The sequence below is a fragment of the Muscardinus avellanarius genome (assembly GCF_963383645.1).
Source record: "Muscardinus avellanarius genome assembly, chromosome: 2".
In the NCBI taxonomy this organism is placed as follows: domain Eukaryota; kingdom Metazoa; phylum Chordata; class Mammalia; order Rodentia; family Gliridae; genus Muscardinus; species Muscardinus avellanarius.
The window spans coordinates 99,435,456-99,454,876 of record NC_137787.1 but is presented as its reverse complement, the minus strand read 5'-3'; the positions used below and the strand labels follow the sequence as shown (position 1 = coordinate 99,454,876).

The window sequence follows — 19,421 nt, the reverse complement described above, 5'->3', positions numbered from 1 at the left end:
AAGTAGTGTGATTGGGGTGACATACTAGATTACTCTGGCTTCTTTTGTATGAGGTGAATGAAAAGGGCAAAAAATGATAGCTAGGAAACTATTTGGAAGGTTGTTCTATTAGTACAAAGAAAACCGGCACTGCCTGACTGGGGCGTCAGCAGAGGAGTTCCACTGTGGCCCCGAGGAAGCGCACCTGCTCCTTCACTGCCACATCAACAGCCAGAGGTCTGGTGATCAGAGACATGTCAAGTGAATGAGGCAGAGTCTGCAGACTGATTTATACCCTGAATACATGATAAAGAAAAGGGATAATTTTCTCGGAAGAGAACATTTGCATTTCACATTAATGAAGACCACAGAACAAATGGCAGTAAAAAGTAAACCTAGCATTTCTAAGCTATAAAAAATTCTAGTATTGTTTATTTGTCTAGTCTATCCTTATCACCAACTTGGAGTTTGGGGGAGGAGGTGATTTTTTTTTTTTAAGTGACTATTTTTGTTGCTTTTTTGTTTTTTCTATAATACAGGGAGTTGAACCAAGGAGCATTCTTACCTCTGAGCTATGCCCCCAGCTCTTTTTTTTTTTAACTTATTCATTTATTTATTTACTTATTTATTTATTTATTTATTTATGATAAAGGGTCTCGCTGAGTTGCAGAGGGCCTCACTGAATTGCTGAGGTTGTCCACAAACCTGAGATCCTCCTGTCTCAGCCTCCCAAGTACTGGGATTACAAGTGTGCGCCACTATGCTCAGCTTAAAATATTACTACATATGCCATGCATGGTGGAGCACGTTTGTAATCCCCGCACTTGGGAGGCTGAGACAGGAGGATCACATGGGTTCAAAGCCAGCCTTAGTTATTTAGTGAGGCTTTCAGCAACTTAGTGAGACCCTGTTTCCAAATAAAATATAAAATAGGTCTGGGAGTATAGCCCAGAGCTAGAAAAGCCCCTGTGTTCAATCCCTAGTACCACAAAAAAATTTAATAAAAAATAGGGCTGGGGATGTAGCTCAGATGTAGAATGCCCCTGGGTTAAATTTTCAGTACCACACACACAAAAAAAGTTACTACCTATGAATTTTGTTGTCATCATTCATTTACAGATGACATTATGTATTTGACAAAAGCTCGACTTTTTATATCTCTTCTTTCTTTCTAGTCCCTGTGTTCCCAAGAGAATTATATTATTGACAAGAGGTGAGGGAATTTTTAACATCTATTTTGGTAACTGTCTGACTGAAACTAATAAAAATTAAAATGTCTTATTAAAATGCCAACAGAATTCAAGACGAGGATGCTAGTAGTACCCAGCAGAGGCGCCAGATATTTAGGTATTGGAAGCATGTTTTCAATACAATATGGAATTAAAGAAATTTTTCTTGATCTTTACTTTTTTTTCTCCCTATTAGCTTTTCAGAGTTTTATTTCTACATTACAGAGTTAATAAAGATGCTTCAGGGAGATCAACAAATAGCCATCAAAGCAGCACTGAGAATGAGTTGAGGTTCTCAGAGCCACGGCCATGGAGCAGCACAGACTCAGATAGCTCCCTGCGAAACATGAAGCCCGCTGTCACCAAAGCAAGCAGCTTCAGTGGGATCTCAGTCCTGACTCGAGGTGATAGTTCTGGAAGCAGCAAAAGCATAGGCAGGCTTTCAAAAACAGGTATAAACATTGCTTAGTCCTATGCAGTCTAAGCACTAGTTTACTTAATGTTATCATATGGGTTTTTATTATCCTTAAATGCAAAATTACTACCTGCAGTGCACTGACCACCCCCTGAGTACTTAAAGGGTAATATCTTTACTGACATTAGGATTTATTCTCTGTTCTGGAGATAGGTTTACAAATACCAATTAAGAATTATTTTCTGCTATGACATAAATTTAATCAGGTAGGTTCAATGATTTGCCATCTCTCATTTGAATGTCCAGAGATGATTCAAAATTATCCATTGCTTACCCATAACTTTTAAAAGGTAGAGTATATCCAAAATGTGTAGCCAGGCATGATAATCTCAGTATTTGGGAGGCTGAGGCAGAAGGATCGAGCAGTTTCAAAGCCAGCCTCAGCTATTTAGTGACACTCTCAGCAGCTTAGCGATACCCTGTTTCCAAATAAAATATAAAATAGCCTGCTAGCCGGGCGTGTTGGCGCACGCTTGTAATCCCCGCGCCTGGGAGGCTGAGACAGGAGGATCGCACAGGTTCAAAGCCAGCCTCAGCTACTGAGTGAGGCTCTCAGCAACTTAGTGAGACTCTGTTTCCATATAGAAAATCGGTCTGGGAGTATAGCCCAGAGGTAGAAAAGTCCCTAGGTTCCACCCCTAGTACCACAAAAAAAAGGGGTGTGTGTGTGTGTGTGTGTGTGTGTGTGTGTGTGTGTGTGTGTGTGTGTGTGTGTACATACATACATAACGTACATACACACACTGCTTGGTCATCAGAAAAAAAGACTATTCTTGTATCATGAAAATAGTCATTTAGATACTTCCAGACTTAAACATTTTAAGAATATGTACTATAAACATTCCATATTATCTTCAAAAATAAAAATATGCAGACATAGTAGCACATGCCTGTAATCCCAGTACTTGGGAGGCTGAGACAGGAGGATCATAGGTTTGATAACAGCCTCAGGCAAGTGGTGAGATTCTCATCAACCTAACGAGACAGTTTCCAAATAAATAAAATCAGAGCCGGGCATGGTGGCGCACACTTCTAATCCCAGTATTTGGGAGGCTGAGACAGGAGGATCATGGTTCGCAGCCAGCCTCAGCTACTTGGTGAGGCCCTCTGCAACTCAGTGAGACCCTGTTTCAAAATAAAGAACAAAAATTGAAATAGGGTGGGGGGTGTAGCTCAGAGATAGAATGTCCCTGGGTTCCATTCCCAGTACCACAAAAAAAGAAAAAAATAGGAAAGAAAGAAAGAAAATCAAAGCTGGGCTTGGTGGCACATGCTTGTAATCCCAGTACTTGGGAGGCAGACAGGAGGATCATAGGTTTGTGGCCAGCCTCAACTACTTAGTGAGGCCCTCTGAAACTCAGTGAGACCCTGTTTCAAAATAATTAAAAAATAAGGATGGGGGTGTAGCTTGGAAGTAGACTGTCCCTGAGTTCACTCCCTAGTACTGCAAAAGGAAGAAAAGGAGGGAGGGAGGGAAGAAGAGAGAGAGAAAGGAAGAAAGAAAGAAATCAAGCTGGAGTTATAGCTCAAAGGTAGAATGCCTCTGGGTTCAATCCCCAGTATCATCAAAAGATAGATAGATACGTAGATAATAGATGAGTTAATCCTTTAACATGGAAAATTATTTTTTTGTTGTTGTTTCTAGGATAAATTCACAAAAGTTTTTGTTTATTTTTTATTTTTTTATATATTTATTTTTTGGTGGTACTGGGGTTCCTGGAAACCCTTCTACCTCCGTGCTTCACTCCCAGACCTATTTTATATTTTTATTTGGAAACAAGGTCTCTTAAGCCAGCAAGGTTGGCTTCGAACCAGCGCGATCCTCCTGCCTCTGCCTCCCAAGCACAGGGATTACAAGCTTGCGCCACCACGCCCGGCCTAAAAGTTCTTGTCAGTAGTCATTTTGTCACTTAAAATAGAAACTAACCTTCAAAAGGAAATCTGTATAGTATATCACAGTTGTTTATTTCATTCACTAAAGACTCTCTTTTCCAGAGTCCTGATTAACTATGTGCATTATCCAAGTATTTTCCTTTCATTGTCTCATTATCCATCTTTGCCATTATGCTAAAAGTCAATAACATGTCCAGTCTCTAGGTAATAGAAATTGAAATTGATTGTAGGTATGAAAGCAGTCAGAAATCAGCTATCAAATTAGCTAATTAAATTGGTAAGCAAGGAATCTTAACGCCGATGCTGATATAAGTACTTGGAATTTTTTAATTTTATCTCCGTTGATTAGAAAAAAATTAAAGTTGAGTTTACATTTATAGGAAGATGCTATGATTGTAAACCAAGAAATGAAGTACTGCAATGAAACTTGACAATTATTTTTCCTAATAGATAATCTATTATTTATTTTTTACACTACTCATAATCTTTCTGTGTTCTCATAGATAAGGGGTTTCTGAGTTAAGATGTTTTGGTCATTTGGCCGTGCTAAATTCTTTTTCCTGGGGGAAAACTATAATCTGTATATTCCCTAAGTGTTAATCTAAAAGGTAAAATGTACATACCTTTGTCCTTTTGGGAATGTAGGTTATGTGCTTTTCGTGGCTGTCTGTGGCTGGTATTACTATAAACTTGCTTAAGCTGCATGTTTTGGCTATGACTTTTCTGACAACTTTTATGTGGTCAGTTTGTTTTATAAAACTTATTTGTGTTGGGGAGGGTAAGCAAAATTGGACATTAAATTAAAAATAGCCATTGCCTTTATGTGGTAATTGCATGTTATATAGTGTGAATTTTATTGTTAAAATTTTAAAGCCTGTGTTTTTTATGGTTTAAAAAATCCATATTTTTTATTACTCCTCCCTAGGTTCTGAATCTTCTGGTAGTGTAGGGTCATCTACGGGCTCTCTTTCTCACATCCAGCAGCCTCTTCCAGGTACAGCTCTCAGCCAGTCTTCTCATGGCGCACCTGTCGTCTATCCAACTGTCAGCACTCATAGTTCTCTTTCCTTTGATGGTGGCCTAAATGGGCAAGTCGCATCTCCTAGCACTAGCTTCTTTTTGCTTCCCTTGGAAGCGGCAGGCATACCACCTGGCAGTATTCTGATCAACCCACAAACAGGTTGGTATCCAAAAAAGGTGTTTATTTCAGTTGAGATAGCAGAAATTATCTGAAAATTAAGATACTATTTAAATGTATCATCTGTATATGTGTTAGAAGCTTTTTACTTTTCATGAATATTTAGCATTTCCTGGAGAACTTTAATAAAGATACTAGAATATGTTAAAAAGATATATTTACATTAGAAGGTATTTTTCCTCTGTGACATTTATTAGGTTAAATAACAACCTATAATAAAAGGACAGTTCGTTTCCTAGAAATGAGTCAACCACCTTGGGGAGGACTTTATTTGATAACAATTTTATTCTGTGGAAAATAGTATGCATTTTATAAACAAAAACCAAGTAAGCAGCTCTTTTTTTTTTTCTTTTAATAGTCTCAGTAAATTGCTGAGGGCCTTGCTATGTTGCTGAGGCTGGTTTCCAACCTGCAATCCTCCTGTTTCAGCATCCCAACTACTGGCATGCACCACCACACCCAACTGCAGCTCTCTTAATCATATAATGAAGTGAGGAAAAAACCGTAATTAGTCACCCTTCATAATGTGGTGATTATTTTCTACTGAGAAACTAAAAGACATTACTGGAAAACAAAAATGGTTATTATGAATTACTATGAACGTCTTATTCTTTAAAGTTTAATAATAATTTATATCTGTTGAGTGTTTATTATATGCCACATGCTGCATTAGGTGCTTTAAATACTTGTAATCTCTATAACAACCCCCATTAAGTAGGTGAAATTTTCATAAAACTCAAAGAGGTAAAGAAACCACAAGTACATTGTATGAAGGGTAGCAAAAATAATTTATGTAAAGAAAACATCTTTTGCCAGGCGTGGTGGCATACACTTGTTATCCCAGCATCCAGGAGGCTGAGACCAGAGGATTGTGGTTCTCAATCCCCAGACCTGCCAAAAAAAAAATCATTTTTAAAAACCACAGAAATTCAGTCTCTACTGAAAACAACATGACCCAATTATTTGGAAAGGTAATGAAAATCTTAATCTTTGATGTCTTCAGTTTAAAAATCAAGAAATTAGCTGAAGTGCTCACATCATAATGTCAGGAGATAGGCCAGACAAATAGAGTGTCCTTGGCCCCTTTTGTTTGTAATAGAGAAAGCCATGGCTTGTAATTTATTGACTTTGAATTTTATTCACATCTTCTTTAAAAATACAGCATGGTAGTTCATACTTATATTCCCAGTATTTGGGAAGCTGAGACAGGAAGAATGAAGGTTCAAGGACAGCCTCAGCAGGTAGTGAGATTCTCATCAACCTAGAAATAAATTGTTTCAATATAAAAATTGGGCTGTGGGTGTAGCTTGAGGTAGAATGCCCCTGAATTCAGTCCCCAGTACCATAGGGGGGGGGGGGAATGATAAAGATGTCAAACATTTGTTTCTACCATAATTAGTTTAATTTTTCAGAAATTAAATTTTGTCTAATAATTATATTCTTATCCTTTATATGTATTAGATTGCCAAACCTCTTGGGTTTGGGGGAAAGATATAAGATGTTGTAATATTTTACTCTTTCCTATTGTATGTCTCTCAAAACACATAAATTGACAGGCATGGTGGCACATACTGTAATCCCAGTGGTTTAGGTAATCCTAAAATAGCAGGTATCTTAGGTAATCCCCTAAGATAGCAGGATGGCAGGTTCAAGGCCATTTTTTAACAACTTAGCAAGGCCTTATTTCAGAATAAAAGAAAAGGGCTGGAGGTATAGCTCAGAGGTAACAAGCCCCTCGTTCAGTCCCAATACCAAAAATTTAACCTTAAGTTAAATTATATCCTTAATTTCATATGAATATAAAAGTGATTTACTTGGGTTTTGAGATCGGTGTTAAAACACATCCAACTTTTTAACAGATAGTCTTTAAATTACTTTTGACCTAGCTTTCACCCAAATCTGTTTTTTTCCCCAAAATTACTAAGCAGTCAACAACCACCTAGCATGACTTGTTTTCATTTATCTATAACCATCACATAAATTATCAGAATGCTAAGTGATTAGGGTAATTTTTACTCTGGTAGGCTTTTTCTGTGCCTGATTGCAATAAATTAGTATATTCATTTCTCTTAAGTACTATTTTATTGCATGCCATAAATGTTCTCAAAAGGAAATGGTCTACCATATAAGAAAGGATGTTTTAAGAGCATTTTTTTTTTTTTTTTTTTTTGTGTGTGTGTGGTACTGGGGGTGGAACCCTGAGGCTTCTACCTCCGGGCTATACTCCCAGACCTATTTTATATTTTATTTGGAAACAGGGTCTCACTCTAAGTTGCTGAGAGCCTCACTAAGTAGCTGAGGCTGGCTTTGAACCTGTGCGATCCTCCTGTCTCAGCCTCCCAAGCGCGGGGATTATAAGCTTGCGCCACCACGCCTGGCTTTTGAGAGCATTTTAAAAAAATATTAAGTTTTTCTGTTCTTTATATTCTTCTCATTCTAAATGAGTATCATAGCAGTTTATTTCACAGTTTTCTGTAATATTTTAATAACAGTCCAGTGTATAGTAAAGTACTAATCTTTGACTTTATTTATTCCTTTTTTGAAAAAGGCTAGAATAGATCCAAATGTTAACTGTACAATTATGGGCGATTTAGCCGGCGTGGTGGCGCACGCCTGTAATCCCCGCGCTTGGGAGGCAGAGACAGGAGGATCGCGCAGGTTCGAAGCCAGCCGCACGCGCTGGCTTAGGAGACCCTGTTTCCAAATAAAAATGTAAAAGTAGGTCTGGGAGTGTAGCCTGGAGGTAGAAGGGCTTCCAGGAACAAAAAAAAAAAAAAAACTATGGGAGATTTATTTTTATGCCTATTTGTTGGTTATTTTCCTATAATAAAATTTATATCTTATAATAAGAAAAAGTTGCTTAGAACACATGCAGAGTATTATCCTCAATTTCCCCATCCTTAGTAATTAATAAGCAGTAAGAACAAAGCCTTAAACAATACTGATGTTCATTCTTGTTTTATTACTTACCAATGAATACTGGTCACTGGAATTAAAAAGAAATTATTTTAGAATGTTATTTATCATTTAAAAGAATTTATTTACAAATTTAAGAAGTTAAAAACTAAAAAGACACTGCCATCAAACTCACTATTTGAGCCCAGGTATGGTGGTGCACACCTGTAATCCCAGTATTTGGGAGGCTGAGACAAGAGGATACCAGGTTCCAGACCAACCTCAGCAACTTAGCAAGACTGTTTCAAAATCAGAAGTAAAGAGCCAGGCGTGGTGGCGCATGCTTGTAATCCCCGCACTTGGGAGGCTGAGACAGGAGGATCACACAGGTTCAAAGCCAGCCTCAGCTACTGAGTGAGGCTGTCAGCAACTTAGTGAGACCCTGTTTCCAAATAAAATATAAAATAGGTCTGGGAGCATAGCCCGGAGGTACAAAGCCTCTGGGTTCCACCCCCAGTACCACAAAAAAAAAAAAAAAAAAAAAATCAGAAGTAAAGTACTGTGGATGTATTTCGGGGTAGAATGCCCCTGGGTTCTATCCCTAGTACCAAAAAAAAAAAGAACCCCACAATTTGAACTTTGAAGCAATCAATCATTTTAATTTTCATTCTGTATTAATTAGTGAAATACATGCATTGCAGCCTGTAAATTAAATATTTTCTACTCCCTGTTAAACACTAATGAATAATTGTCCAATATCCTGAAGCCAAGCATTTTCTTTGAACTGGAATGTGTTCTAGGTTTATAGAACCACAATCTTATAACTGAATTTTCTGGTCATAATCTGTATACTTTCCCAGAAAATATTATGGCCAGACATGGTACCAAACAAAAGGAATTTTGGAATTTTAGGTAAGGGATTTATGGACATGTTTTATACATTGTTAACAGAATGACTTATTTTCTAATGTAATTTGGTTTTTTCCTTTTTTAATTTTTCAGGTCAGCCCTTCATAAACCCAGATGGGAGTCCAGTTGTGTATAATCCTCCTATGACTCAACAGCCAGTTAGAACCCAAGTGCCTGGACCTCCACAGCCACCTCTGCCACCTGCACCACCTCCACAACAAGCAGCTAATCACATGTTCTCACAGGTGCACATATCCACGGTTATATATACTAAGTTTATATGAATTTGCATATTTGGGACTAAATGTACTAATTATAATTGAGATAGCCAAGTAAGTATCTCTTAGAACTTGAATAATCCACCACCAGTGATGTCTCACTCACTTCTCACACACACAAAAAAAAGACAATATAAGGACTTTCAACTAATAAATACTGGAAACATATTGAAATAAGGAAATGCTTTTATTTCATAAACCTAACTGGTAAGTATTTTATCTTTATTTTTCAACAACAAGAAATGGACAAAAAAAGGATTTAAAACAAAACAAAGATTGTACATTGGCCCAGTAAACAAAGTGAGTTATTTTAAGAATCAACAAATCAAGCAGATAGAAACTTGGATGGCTGGACGTGGCGGCGCCCACCTGTAATCTCATTACATAGCAGGTGGAACAAGAGCAGCCTTAGCAATTTAGCAAGACTCTCAGCAACCTAGCATATCTGTTTAAAAAAAAAAAAAAATCAAAGAAGGGCTGGAGGTGTAGCTTGGAAGTAGAATGCCCCTGGGTTTCACCTTAGTACCAAAGGAAAAAGAAGTAGTAAAAACTGAGGTGACTTACCCATTCTGAAAAGTACTTTCCATCTATTCCACCTACCTGGCATGAGAGAGATACAGAGATTCTGTGAGGTAGAATTCCCAGAAGTACTCTTACTAACATTTTGAATTTCTTTAAACATTTACAGTTTACACATACATTTTCACATTCAGTTTTTTCCCCTAAAGATATGTTCTCCATCTTTGAAGAATGTGATTATACCAATATAATTACTCTTTATTGTCATTCCAACTTTTAAAGATTGTATAATAAATATATCAAACATAGTTTATACAGTTAGTTGCACCATTTTTTCTCCTGCAAGACTTTTAAATATTCCACTGGTGAGAATATGCAAGGTTAATTTCTTTTGAAAGAAATAATGGCAGCAGACTTTAACTACAGAAATAACCTTAGTTTTGCTCACAAGAGATGTTGTTTGTATTATAGGGATGAGAAACATAAGCAGTTTAATTATGTTATCAAATAATTAAAAGTCATCAAAATAATTGACCTTTACCAACTGAGACTCCTGGACAAGGCAGCTGTTCTGGGTTCTTTTTGTTTATTTGTTTGTTTGTTTTGCGGTACTGAAGATAGAACCCAGAGGCATTCTACCTCTGAACTACACCCCCAGCACTATTTTTTATTCTTTATTTTGAAACAGGGTCTCACTGAGTTGCAGGATTTTTTGTTTTTTTTATTTTTCAGGTAGTACTTAAAGACTTCAGATACTTCTAAGATTGTACAGAGAGTTTGTATATGTAGAAGAGAATGCCTAAAACTCTTCCAGAGACTTCCATAGCTGTTTTCCAAATCCATTTAGTTGTGTATTCAGACTACATAAACCTCCTTTTCTGACCTTCTCTGCCTTGGCTTTATTAAGCTTGATTCCAGAGTTTCCTTTTTGTTTTACTTAGATGTAATTGTCTTTGGAACCTATGTATTTCACCAACTCTTTGGAGGGCCAACTTTGATTTATATCATTTTTATTTAATTTCATGGAAATAGTCCAGCAGCTTCAAATTATTATAAGGATTTATCTGAGGTTATGTACTTCACATTATTATCTTTGATAACTTTATCTGATAATTATAAAGACTTAATCTGATAACAATTATAAAGACATAATCCTAAATGATGGTCTAGGTAGAGTAGTTTAGAAACATGTGCCTTAATGAGCAATAATTTGAAGTCTTAAGGCATGCATCAAAATTTATAGTTGAAGCCGGGCGTGGTGGCGCATGCTTGTAATCCCAGCATTCGGGCTTAGATGGGAGGATTGCAGTTCGCGGACAACCTCAGCTATTTCGTAAGGCATTCTACCTCAGAGCTACACCCCCAGCCCTATTTTTTATTCTTTATTTTGGAACAGGGTCTCACTGAGTTGCAAAGGGCCTCCCTAAGTAGCTGAGGCTGTCCGTGAAGTGTGATCCTCCTGTCTCAGCCTCCCAAATGCTGGGATTACAAGTGTGCTCCACCACACCTGGGTAGTTGAGAGGTTTTATGAGAAACCAGAGGCTACTATACAGATTGTTCAGCCTTTCTTTTTTCTTTGTGGTTTTACGTTAATACTAGATTTTATCTCTGGATTCTTAGTCGATCTAACTCTTTCGATTTTTTTTTTAAACCCCATGTTGATTTGGTGCTAAAAGGGCAAACTCATTATAATAATTCTTAGTTGTCCCAAGAATTTCTTCTTATTTAGAGTATTTTCTTAGTGTTATTCCATTAGTTTGTCTTGTATTTTTACATTATTTTCTTCAAATAATTGTCTGAATATTCTCCACAGCAATATTGACTAATATACCTTTTAAACAAATAAAGGTTTTCCTCAGATAAGATTACCTAGGTTCATCATCTGCTTATTTATCTGCTTTTCTTTTTTGTTTTGTTTTGTTTTTGTGGTACTGGGAGTAGAACCCAGGGGCTTTTCTACTTCCAGGGTATACTCCCAGACCTATTTTATACTTTATTTGGAAACAGAGTCTCACTAAGTTGGTGAGAGCCCACTCAGTAGTTGAGCCTGGCTTTGAACCTGTGCGATCCTCAGGTCTCAGCCTCCCAAGTGCTGGGATTATAAGCATGCACCACCATGCACGGCTTGTTTTGTTTTATATGGAATATTAAACTCAGAGGCATTTTACCTCCAAGCTACACCCCCAGCCCTATTTTTTAACTTTTCAGCTTGAAACAGGATCTCACTAAGTTGCTAAAATGTCTCAGTAAGTTTCTGGGAATGATGTTAAACTTGTGATCCTCCTGTCTCAGCTTCTCAACTACTGGGATTACAGGTGTGTACCACCACACCTGGCTGTTTATCTTATTTTCTACAGGTTATTTCTTAGTCTAAATGCCATCCATAAAATATATCACAATAGTATTTAAGCCAATATGCATAATACCCCTTTTGTGATCAAATATATAAATGGAAGATTGGAAGATTAAATCAGATATTAATGTTAGCTTATAGATAGCCAGGTATAGTCCTAATAGAAATTGAGCCTAGGGGCATTCTACTTCTGATCTACATCCTCAGCTCTATTTTTTCTTCTTTATTTTGAAACAGGATCTCACTGAGTTGCAAAGGACCTCACTAAGTAGTAGCTGAGGCTGTCTGTGAACTGTGATCCTCCTATCCCAGCCTCCCAAATGCTGGGATTACAAGTGTGCGCCACCATGCCCAATTTAGAGCACTTATTTTTGAATGCCTCCAAGAAACATATAAAAATGTTTCTTGGAACCCATGAGTATTTCATTAGTGGATAGAGATTTCTAGGAAATAGTTTCTCAGCTCCTAACATATACTTTCCTATTAAGATATGTTTAGTTACAAGTATTTATCTTCCTTATATAAATAGAGAGATGAGTATGTGTCTGCTCATATGTCTACATGTATGTATATACTATCCCTGAGGTTATTATTTTAAATGGTAATTATGATACATTTTTCTTACAAATTTGCTAAAATTTAGAAACTTTGGTTCTAAAATAGTATTTAATAGTGCTTTTTCAAATAGGGTAATTGATATATACCTATATTATATAAATTATTGCTGTCTGATAATAAGAATTAAGTTTTTGCCAGGCGTGGTAGTGCATGCTTGTAATCTCAGAATTTGGGAGGCTGAGACCGGAGGATCGTGGTTCACAGACAACCTCAGCTACTACTTAGTGAGGCCCTCTGCTACTTAGTGAGACCCTGTTAATAAAAAATAAAAAATAGGGCAGTGGGTGTAGCTCAGAGGTCGAATGCCCCGGGTTCCATCCCCAGACCCACTCATTTATAATTTAGTATTACATAGCTAAATAAGGCAACCCCTTTATGAAAACCAAGGAATCAGTATAAGCAGTTTTTCTTCTACTGACTTAACCAGGGAGATCATAGGATTTGAAATAGCTAAATTAACCAGGCATGTTGGCACATGCTTATAATACCTGTTTCAAAATAAAGAATAAAAAAATCTGAGCATTGAGGATGTTCTTACTGAATTTGTACAGTATGATTTTTCTAGAACAAATATTTTATAAAAGGAAAAAATAAGAATAAAATAAGGTTGGGGTTGTAGCTCAGAGGTAGAATGACACTGGGTTCAATCCCCAGTACCACAAAAAAGAAAAATTAAAGACCTAAAATAATGAAATGGCTAAATTACCTGTTTTCATTACTCTGTAGTAAAGAAGTATTTTTATCACAAAGAATTGTCTTTCTAATTTTGAAGTCAATTAAGGCATAAGTTGTGTTCTCAAAAGTTTTACTGTGTAGAGTTTCTTCATTTGGTATTGTTTTTGTTTCTTCTATTTTAAATGGACATTATGAATGTTGCTAAAACTATTGCCCCAAAAGTATAAATTTCCATTTTATGCTAGTCTTTAACATTTTATTCTGCCATTAACATTGTTTGCAAACCTGTTATCCTTTAGCCTGTTCGTCCTCTGCAGTCTTCTTCTCAGCCTGTTCAGTGCTCTACAGCCCCTTACCCATCCCCGCTCCTGCCAGTCTCACCCACCCAGCAATACTCCGTGGTACTATATTTCTATTGGCCTCCTGTGTTGTTTCTGTGGTTGAATGTGTGGATGGATGCTCAATAATGTAACCAATGTAATTGATCTTTTGTGATTTTCTAAACATCAGGGGTACATACGTACTAGAAAAAGTATTTTCTGGTCCATAATGGTAATAACTAATTCTCTTCCATGAAATAGTGGTTGTATTAGCTTGGTGTAGCAATCATTTAGATCCTAATCTTTTCCTTCTTTTTCATAATGAGATCATTTTCAGGCTAACTATTCTAGTCCTTAGATTTTTAGCTACTTTTATTATTGAAGTTAGTGTAGGATCTGTGCAGCTTTCATTAAAGTTCAGACTTTTCTGTCCTGTGCTCAGTACCCAGTAGACTGAGTGCCAGTCATTAGGATGAGTTGTAGCTTACAGTTACAGAGAATATTTCCAATGAAGAACTCTAGATACTTAAAATATAAAGTAATGGTACATCTTTTAGTCCAAATTATATCTCTAAGATCTCAGATTCACACTACCACATATTAACTGCATGATAACCTGAAACAATAGTATAAAGTACCTTCTCTAAAATATCTAGCATGAAGTAGGTGCTAAATAGTTACCTTCTCTTAAAATGAATTTCCTAACACCCTATGTACTCTTCTCAGTGATACTGCTATCTTTAAGATTATGTGGTTATTTTGTTTGAAACTGCATTCCAAGCCAGATTACAAACTATATCTGAAAATCATTTCCAACACTTTTTGGAAACATTTTGTTTTATTGGGGGTATTTGTGTTTTGAGTGTAGCAACATTATTTACCAGCCTTAACTTTCAATGATTTTCAAAACTCACTTCCAGTTTTAGAAAAAGAAGGAAAAAAAAACTATGTTGCCAGCATTAAGGTTGAAATATCCAGAAAATAATAGGAACAAGCCTCAAAAATGTTCTGGAAACTTTCATTGGAATAAGGAAATTACTCTTTCAAAGTGACTTTGAAAGTGGTGTATAGTTATTTTTGTAGGAATATGTTAACCATATTACTTTGTGATTACAGCTAGCTTTTTCCTTTTGGAGCCCTTCACTGAATTTGTCTGGTAGTGCTAGAGTATGTCAGAGTTACTATTTGGGAAAATTAAACCATACATATTGTCATTCCTTAAGTTCAGGTTCCCCTATTTCAGTCTTTTCTTCTCCATAACCTTAATTTATTTGCACAAATAAGCAGACTAGATAGAAACTGTAGATATATCAACTTTGATCTAGCAACTCATTTGCCACAATTTTCTAAATCAATGTTGACCTTGTAATGAAAGATGATATATTTTGCCAATCTGTGGCAACCTGGGACCCGAGGAATTTCATTTTAAAGCTCATACTATAGTTTTAGTGTTATTTTTCTAAATAAGTAAGAGCTCCTTATGTTGCCGAGTCAGAGAAACATTTGTCAGATGGCACATAAATCATAACCCCTGTCTTGGCCTGGTGCCATTGGTTGCTCACCAGAGAGAAAAGCAGCAGGAAACTGTCCTTTGGATTACATTTATCTAACATCTAACTTAAGTAACAGACTGAGAAACACTAGGAAAGAATAGAACATATGGCCAAATTATTTTTGAGAGGTTAGAGAAAAGGACTGGGCCAAATGCATAGAACCTGAATCCTGCCTTTAAGGAAAGAGGAAATAGTTTAAAGAGTAGTTACCATTTTACTCATTACCTTGTCTTTTCTAATTCTAATTCTAATAATTTTCTAATAATGCTAATTAATATAACAATGTTCAGTTTCACTTCTACATCCTAATGGACATTAAATCTTCATTTAGTCTTTTCATTTTTTTCCCTAATATTTTCTGCATGCTATCATTTCTATTATTTGTTTTATACATAATGTGTAAGAACATTTGTAATATTGCTCCCTTACTTCCTTAGAGTTCTCATATTCTTGAAGCTGCTCTTGTATTAACATTGTATCTGACATTTGACATCCATATTATATACTATTGCAACACAATTAAAAATAAGATAAAGTACTTTTTATTGATAGGTTTGGCCTATGTATACAAAGCTTACTGATTGTTACTTTTCCTTTTTTAGCAGGATAACCTTGGTTCTCAGTTTAGTCACATGAGTCTTGCCCGCCAGACATCTGCAGATGGTTCTGACCCTCACGCCACCATGTTCCAGTCCACTGTTGTTCTTCAGTCTCCACAACAGTCTGGTTATATTATGACAGCAGCACCTGCACCACATCCTCCACCTCCTCCACCACCACCTCCTCCTCCTCCTCCCCTACCATCTGGCCAGCCTGTTCCTACTGCCTGCTTTTCTGCCTCTGGTCATTCTGTCAGCCAGCCTGTGCTCCAGCAGCAGGGATATATACAGCAGCCCTCACCACAGGTGAGGACTTCTCATCTTTTCTCCCTCCTGGGAACCTCTCATTTAACATCAGATTCAACTTTAACGTCCTGATATATAAAATACCCTGGAGCTGGGCATGGTGGTGCATGCTTGTAATCCCCACGCTTGGGAGGCGGAGACAGGAGGATTGTGCAGGTTCGAAGCCAGCCACACTGGATTAAGAGACCCTGTTTCAAAAAATAAAAAAGTATAAAATAGGTCTGGGAGTGTAGCCCAGAGGTGGAAGGGCTTCCAGGAACCCCAGTACCACCAAAAAAAAAAACCTGGAAAGACTTTCTGACATGTATAGACATACTTATATTCCTCTTATTCTGGAGAGTTTTTTTTACCATGTGATAAAAAGGTAAATGCTTCAGTTGGATGGTTAAACTGTGTCACCTTGGAGTTTCCTTCTGACTCTTCAAAGGTGTATATGAAGCTGGGCATGGTGGCGCATGCATGTAATCCCAGCATTTGGGAAACTGAGACCGGAGGATCATGGTTCATGGACAGCCTCAGCTACTTAGTGAGGCCCTCCGCAACTCAATGAGACCCTGTTTCAAAATAAAGAATAGCACCGGATTACTCTTGTAATCCCCAGGCTTGGGAGGCAGAGATAGGAGATCTCACTGGTTCTTAAGAGAATCTGTTTCCAAATAAAAATATAAAATAGGTCTGGGAGTGTAGCCCAGAGGTAGAAAGGTTTCCAGGAACCCCAGTACGACCAAAAAATAAAGAAAGAAAGAATAAAAAAATAAAAAATTGGGAAAGAGGTGTAGCTCAGAGGTCAAATGCCTCTGGGTTCCATCCCCAAACTCGCCAAAAAAAAAAAAGGTGTATATGTAGGTGCGTGTGTTTTAATTGGCCTAAGTAAAGCACAATAAGTGAAGGGAACTGATTTTTTTTCTTCTATACTGTGGATAGAACTCAGGGCCATTCAACCTCTGAGCTACACCCCCAGCCCTATTTTTTATTCTTTGAGACAGGATCTCACTAAGCTGAGAAGGGCCTCACTAGGTAGCTGAGGTTGTCAGCAAACCTATGATCCTCCTGTCTCAGCCTCCCAAGTACTGGAATTACAAGCATGCACTACCATACCGGCTGAGTGAGTGAGTGAGTGAGTGAGTGTGTGTGTGTGTGTGTGTGTGTGTGTGTGTGTGTGTCTCAGCAAATTAGTGAGACCCTGTTTCCAAATGAAGAAAAAAAATCTGTAGATATTATAAACCACTAGTTGTATAATTTTTTTCTTTAAAATGTGTGTTTTGCTGGGCATGGTGGCGCACGCTTGTAATCCCCGCGCTTGGGAGGCAAAGACAAGCCAGCCACGCTTAAGAGACCCTGTTTCTGATTTTAAAATATAAAAATAGGTCTGGGAGTGTAACCCGGAGGTAGAAGGGTTTCCAGGAACCCCAGTACCACCAATAAATAAATAAATAAATAAATAAATAGTGCTTTTTGCTTGTTTGTTGCTGGCCTGGGGATGGAACCCAAGGGCATTCAACTGCCGAGCTACACCCCCTGCCCTAATTTTTATTCTTTATTTTGAAACAGGGTCTCACTAAGTTGCAGAGGGCCTCACTAAGTAGCTGCGGCTGGCTGAGAACCACAATCCTCCAGTCTCAGCCTCCCAAATACTGGGATTACAAGGGTTCATCACCACACCCAGCTAAAAAGTGATTTTTTTTTCAATAAAGAAGAATAAAGCATAATAATGAGTAAGATTTAAATTCAGTATTTACCAGTTACTTGGTGATACTTCTACGGAAAATGAAGATATTCCTTATGTACTGCATCTATTCCAGTGTTTCCTGGAATGGAAAACTATAATAAACTTGGAGGCTTATCAGTTTATTAACCAGTGCAGGAGTTTTACACCACTCCTGGCCTAACTTACTGCATACTTCAACATCACTGGATTAATTTTCTATTCTTTCTTCAACCGAGCTCAGACTAAGAGAAATTGACAACTGGTATTAATAGCTCTGTAAGGAAAAATAAGTTCATGTTCTTAGCATTTTAATTTTCCTTAGAAATATAATGAACAATGAAGAATAGAACCAATGGAACAATATATTAATATGAGAATAGATAAACTGGTTTGTTTATACAGTGAGTGTTTAGCAGTTAAATGAGCAAACAGTACATTTTTCAACAAAGGTAAGTTTTAAAAACAATGTTAGCTGGGCATGGTGTAATCCCAGTACTTAGGAGGCTGAGACAGGAGGTTCACAAGTTTGAGGACAGCCTCAGCAAATAATGAGACTTTTATCAATCTAGCCGAGACCCTGTTTTCAAATAAGAAATGAGAACAGCCAGCCTCAGCAACTTAGTGAGATCCTGCTTCAAAATCAAAAAATTGGAAGCCAGGTGTGGTTGCACACATTTGTAATCCCAGCATTTGGAAAGCTGAGACAGGAGGATCGTGCATGTTTGAAGCCAGCCTCAGTTACTTAGTGAGGCCCTTTGCAACTTAGTGAGATCTTGTTTCAAAATAAAGAATAAGCTGGGTATAGTGGCGCACACTTGTAATCCCCATGATTGGGAGGCGGAGACAGGAGGATCACGCAGGTTCAAAGCCAGCTGTGCTGGCTTAAGAGACCCTGTTTCCAAATAAAAAAGTATAAGAATAGGTCTGGGAGTGTAGCCCGGAGCTAGAAGGGTTTCAGGAACCCCAGTACCACCAAAATAAAAAATAAAGAATAAAGAATGATAAATAGGGCTGGAGGTGTTGCTTAGAGGTATAATACCCCTGGATTTTATCCCCAGTACTGAAAAAAATAAAATTAAGAAAGAAGGAAGGAAGGAAGGAAGGAAGGAAGGAAGGAAGGAAGGAAGGAAGGAAGGAAGGAAAAAGAAAAAAAAAAGATCAGGCTGGGGATTATAGCTTGGAAGTAGAAATGTCCCTGAGTTCAGTCCCCAGTACCAACAACAACAAAAAATCAGGTTGGGGTTATAACTCAAAGGTAGAATGCCTGTGTTTAGTCCCTAGTACCACAAAAAATAAGTAAAGTAATAAATATTAAAATGATATTTGTTGCAAAATAAGTTTCTCAAATCTACATAGAGTAATACGCCATAAACATAATTTTTTTATACTAGAGATTAAACCCTGGAATATTCTGCCTCCAAGATACATACTCAACCCTTTTTATTTTTTATCTTGTAACAGGGTCTTGCTAAGTTGCTGAGGGTCTTGTTCAATTGCTGAAGTTGACCTTAAACCTGTGATCCAGACGGGCATGGTGGCACACACTTGTAATCCCAGCATTCAGGAGGCTGAGACCAGAGGATCGCGGTTTCGAGGACAGCCTCAGCTACTTAATGAGTCCCTCTGCAACTTAATGAGACTCTGTTTCAAAATAAATAATACAAAATAGGGCAGGGGGTATAGCTCAGAGGTAGAATGCCCCTGGGTTCTTCCTCAGTACCGCAAAATAAATAAATAAATAAAATTTTAAAAAGTAAACCTGTGATCCTTCTGTCTAGAGCAAGTACTGGGATTACAGTCATGTGCCGTCATACCCAGCTAAATGTTTTTGGGCGGTTTTTTTTGTTTGTTTGTTTTTTTCTTGCAATACAGGGGATTAAACCCAGGGGCATTCTACCTCTGAGCCACACTCCC

At 37.4% G+C, this 19,421-nt stretch overlaps 1 protein-coding gene across 6 annotated transcripts in view; it reads left to right on the top strand.

The window, feature by feature from the left end:
* R3HDM1 (R3H domain containing 1) overlaps positions 1 to 19,421 on the top strand; it is a gene marked incomplete at both ends in the record, with an annotated part of 99,144 nt that overhangs the window by 35,722 nt on the left and 44,001 nt on the right. For 2 of the 6 annotated variants that reach the window (XM_080690115.1, XM_080690113.1), the window contains 6 exons: positions 1,155 to 1,192; positions 1,276 to 1,326; positions 1,434 to 1,660; positions 4,502 to 4,756; positions 8,672 to 8,823; positions 15,497 to 15,799. In XM_080690115.1, the coding sequence (XP_080546241.1) occupies positions 1,155 to 1,192; positions 1,276 to 1,326; positions 1,434 to 1,660; positions 4,502 to 4,756; positions 8,672 to 8,823; positions 15,497 to 15,799 (1,026 nt within the window). Of the gene's footprint in view, positions 1 to 1,154; positions 1,193 to 1,275; positions 1,327 to 1,433; positions 1,661 to 4,501; positions 4,757 to 8,671; positions 8,824 to 13,320; positions 13,423 to 15,496; positions 15,800 to 19,421 lie in introns of all 6 variants that reach the window. The other 4 variants (XM_080690112.1, XM_080690111.1, XM_080690114.1 and 1 more) reach the window with 4 other exon arrangements.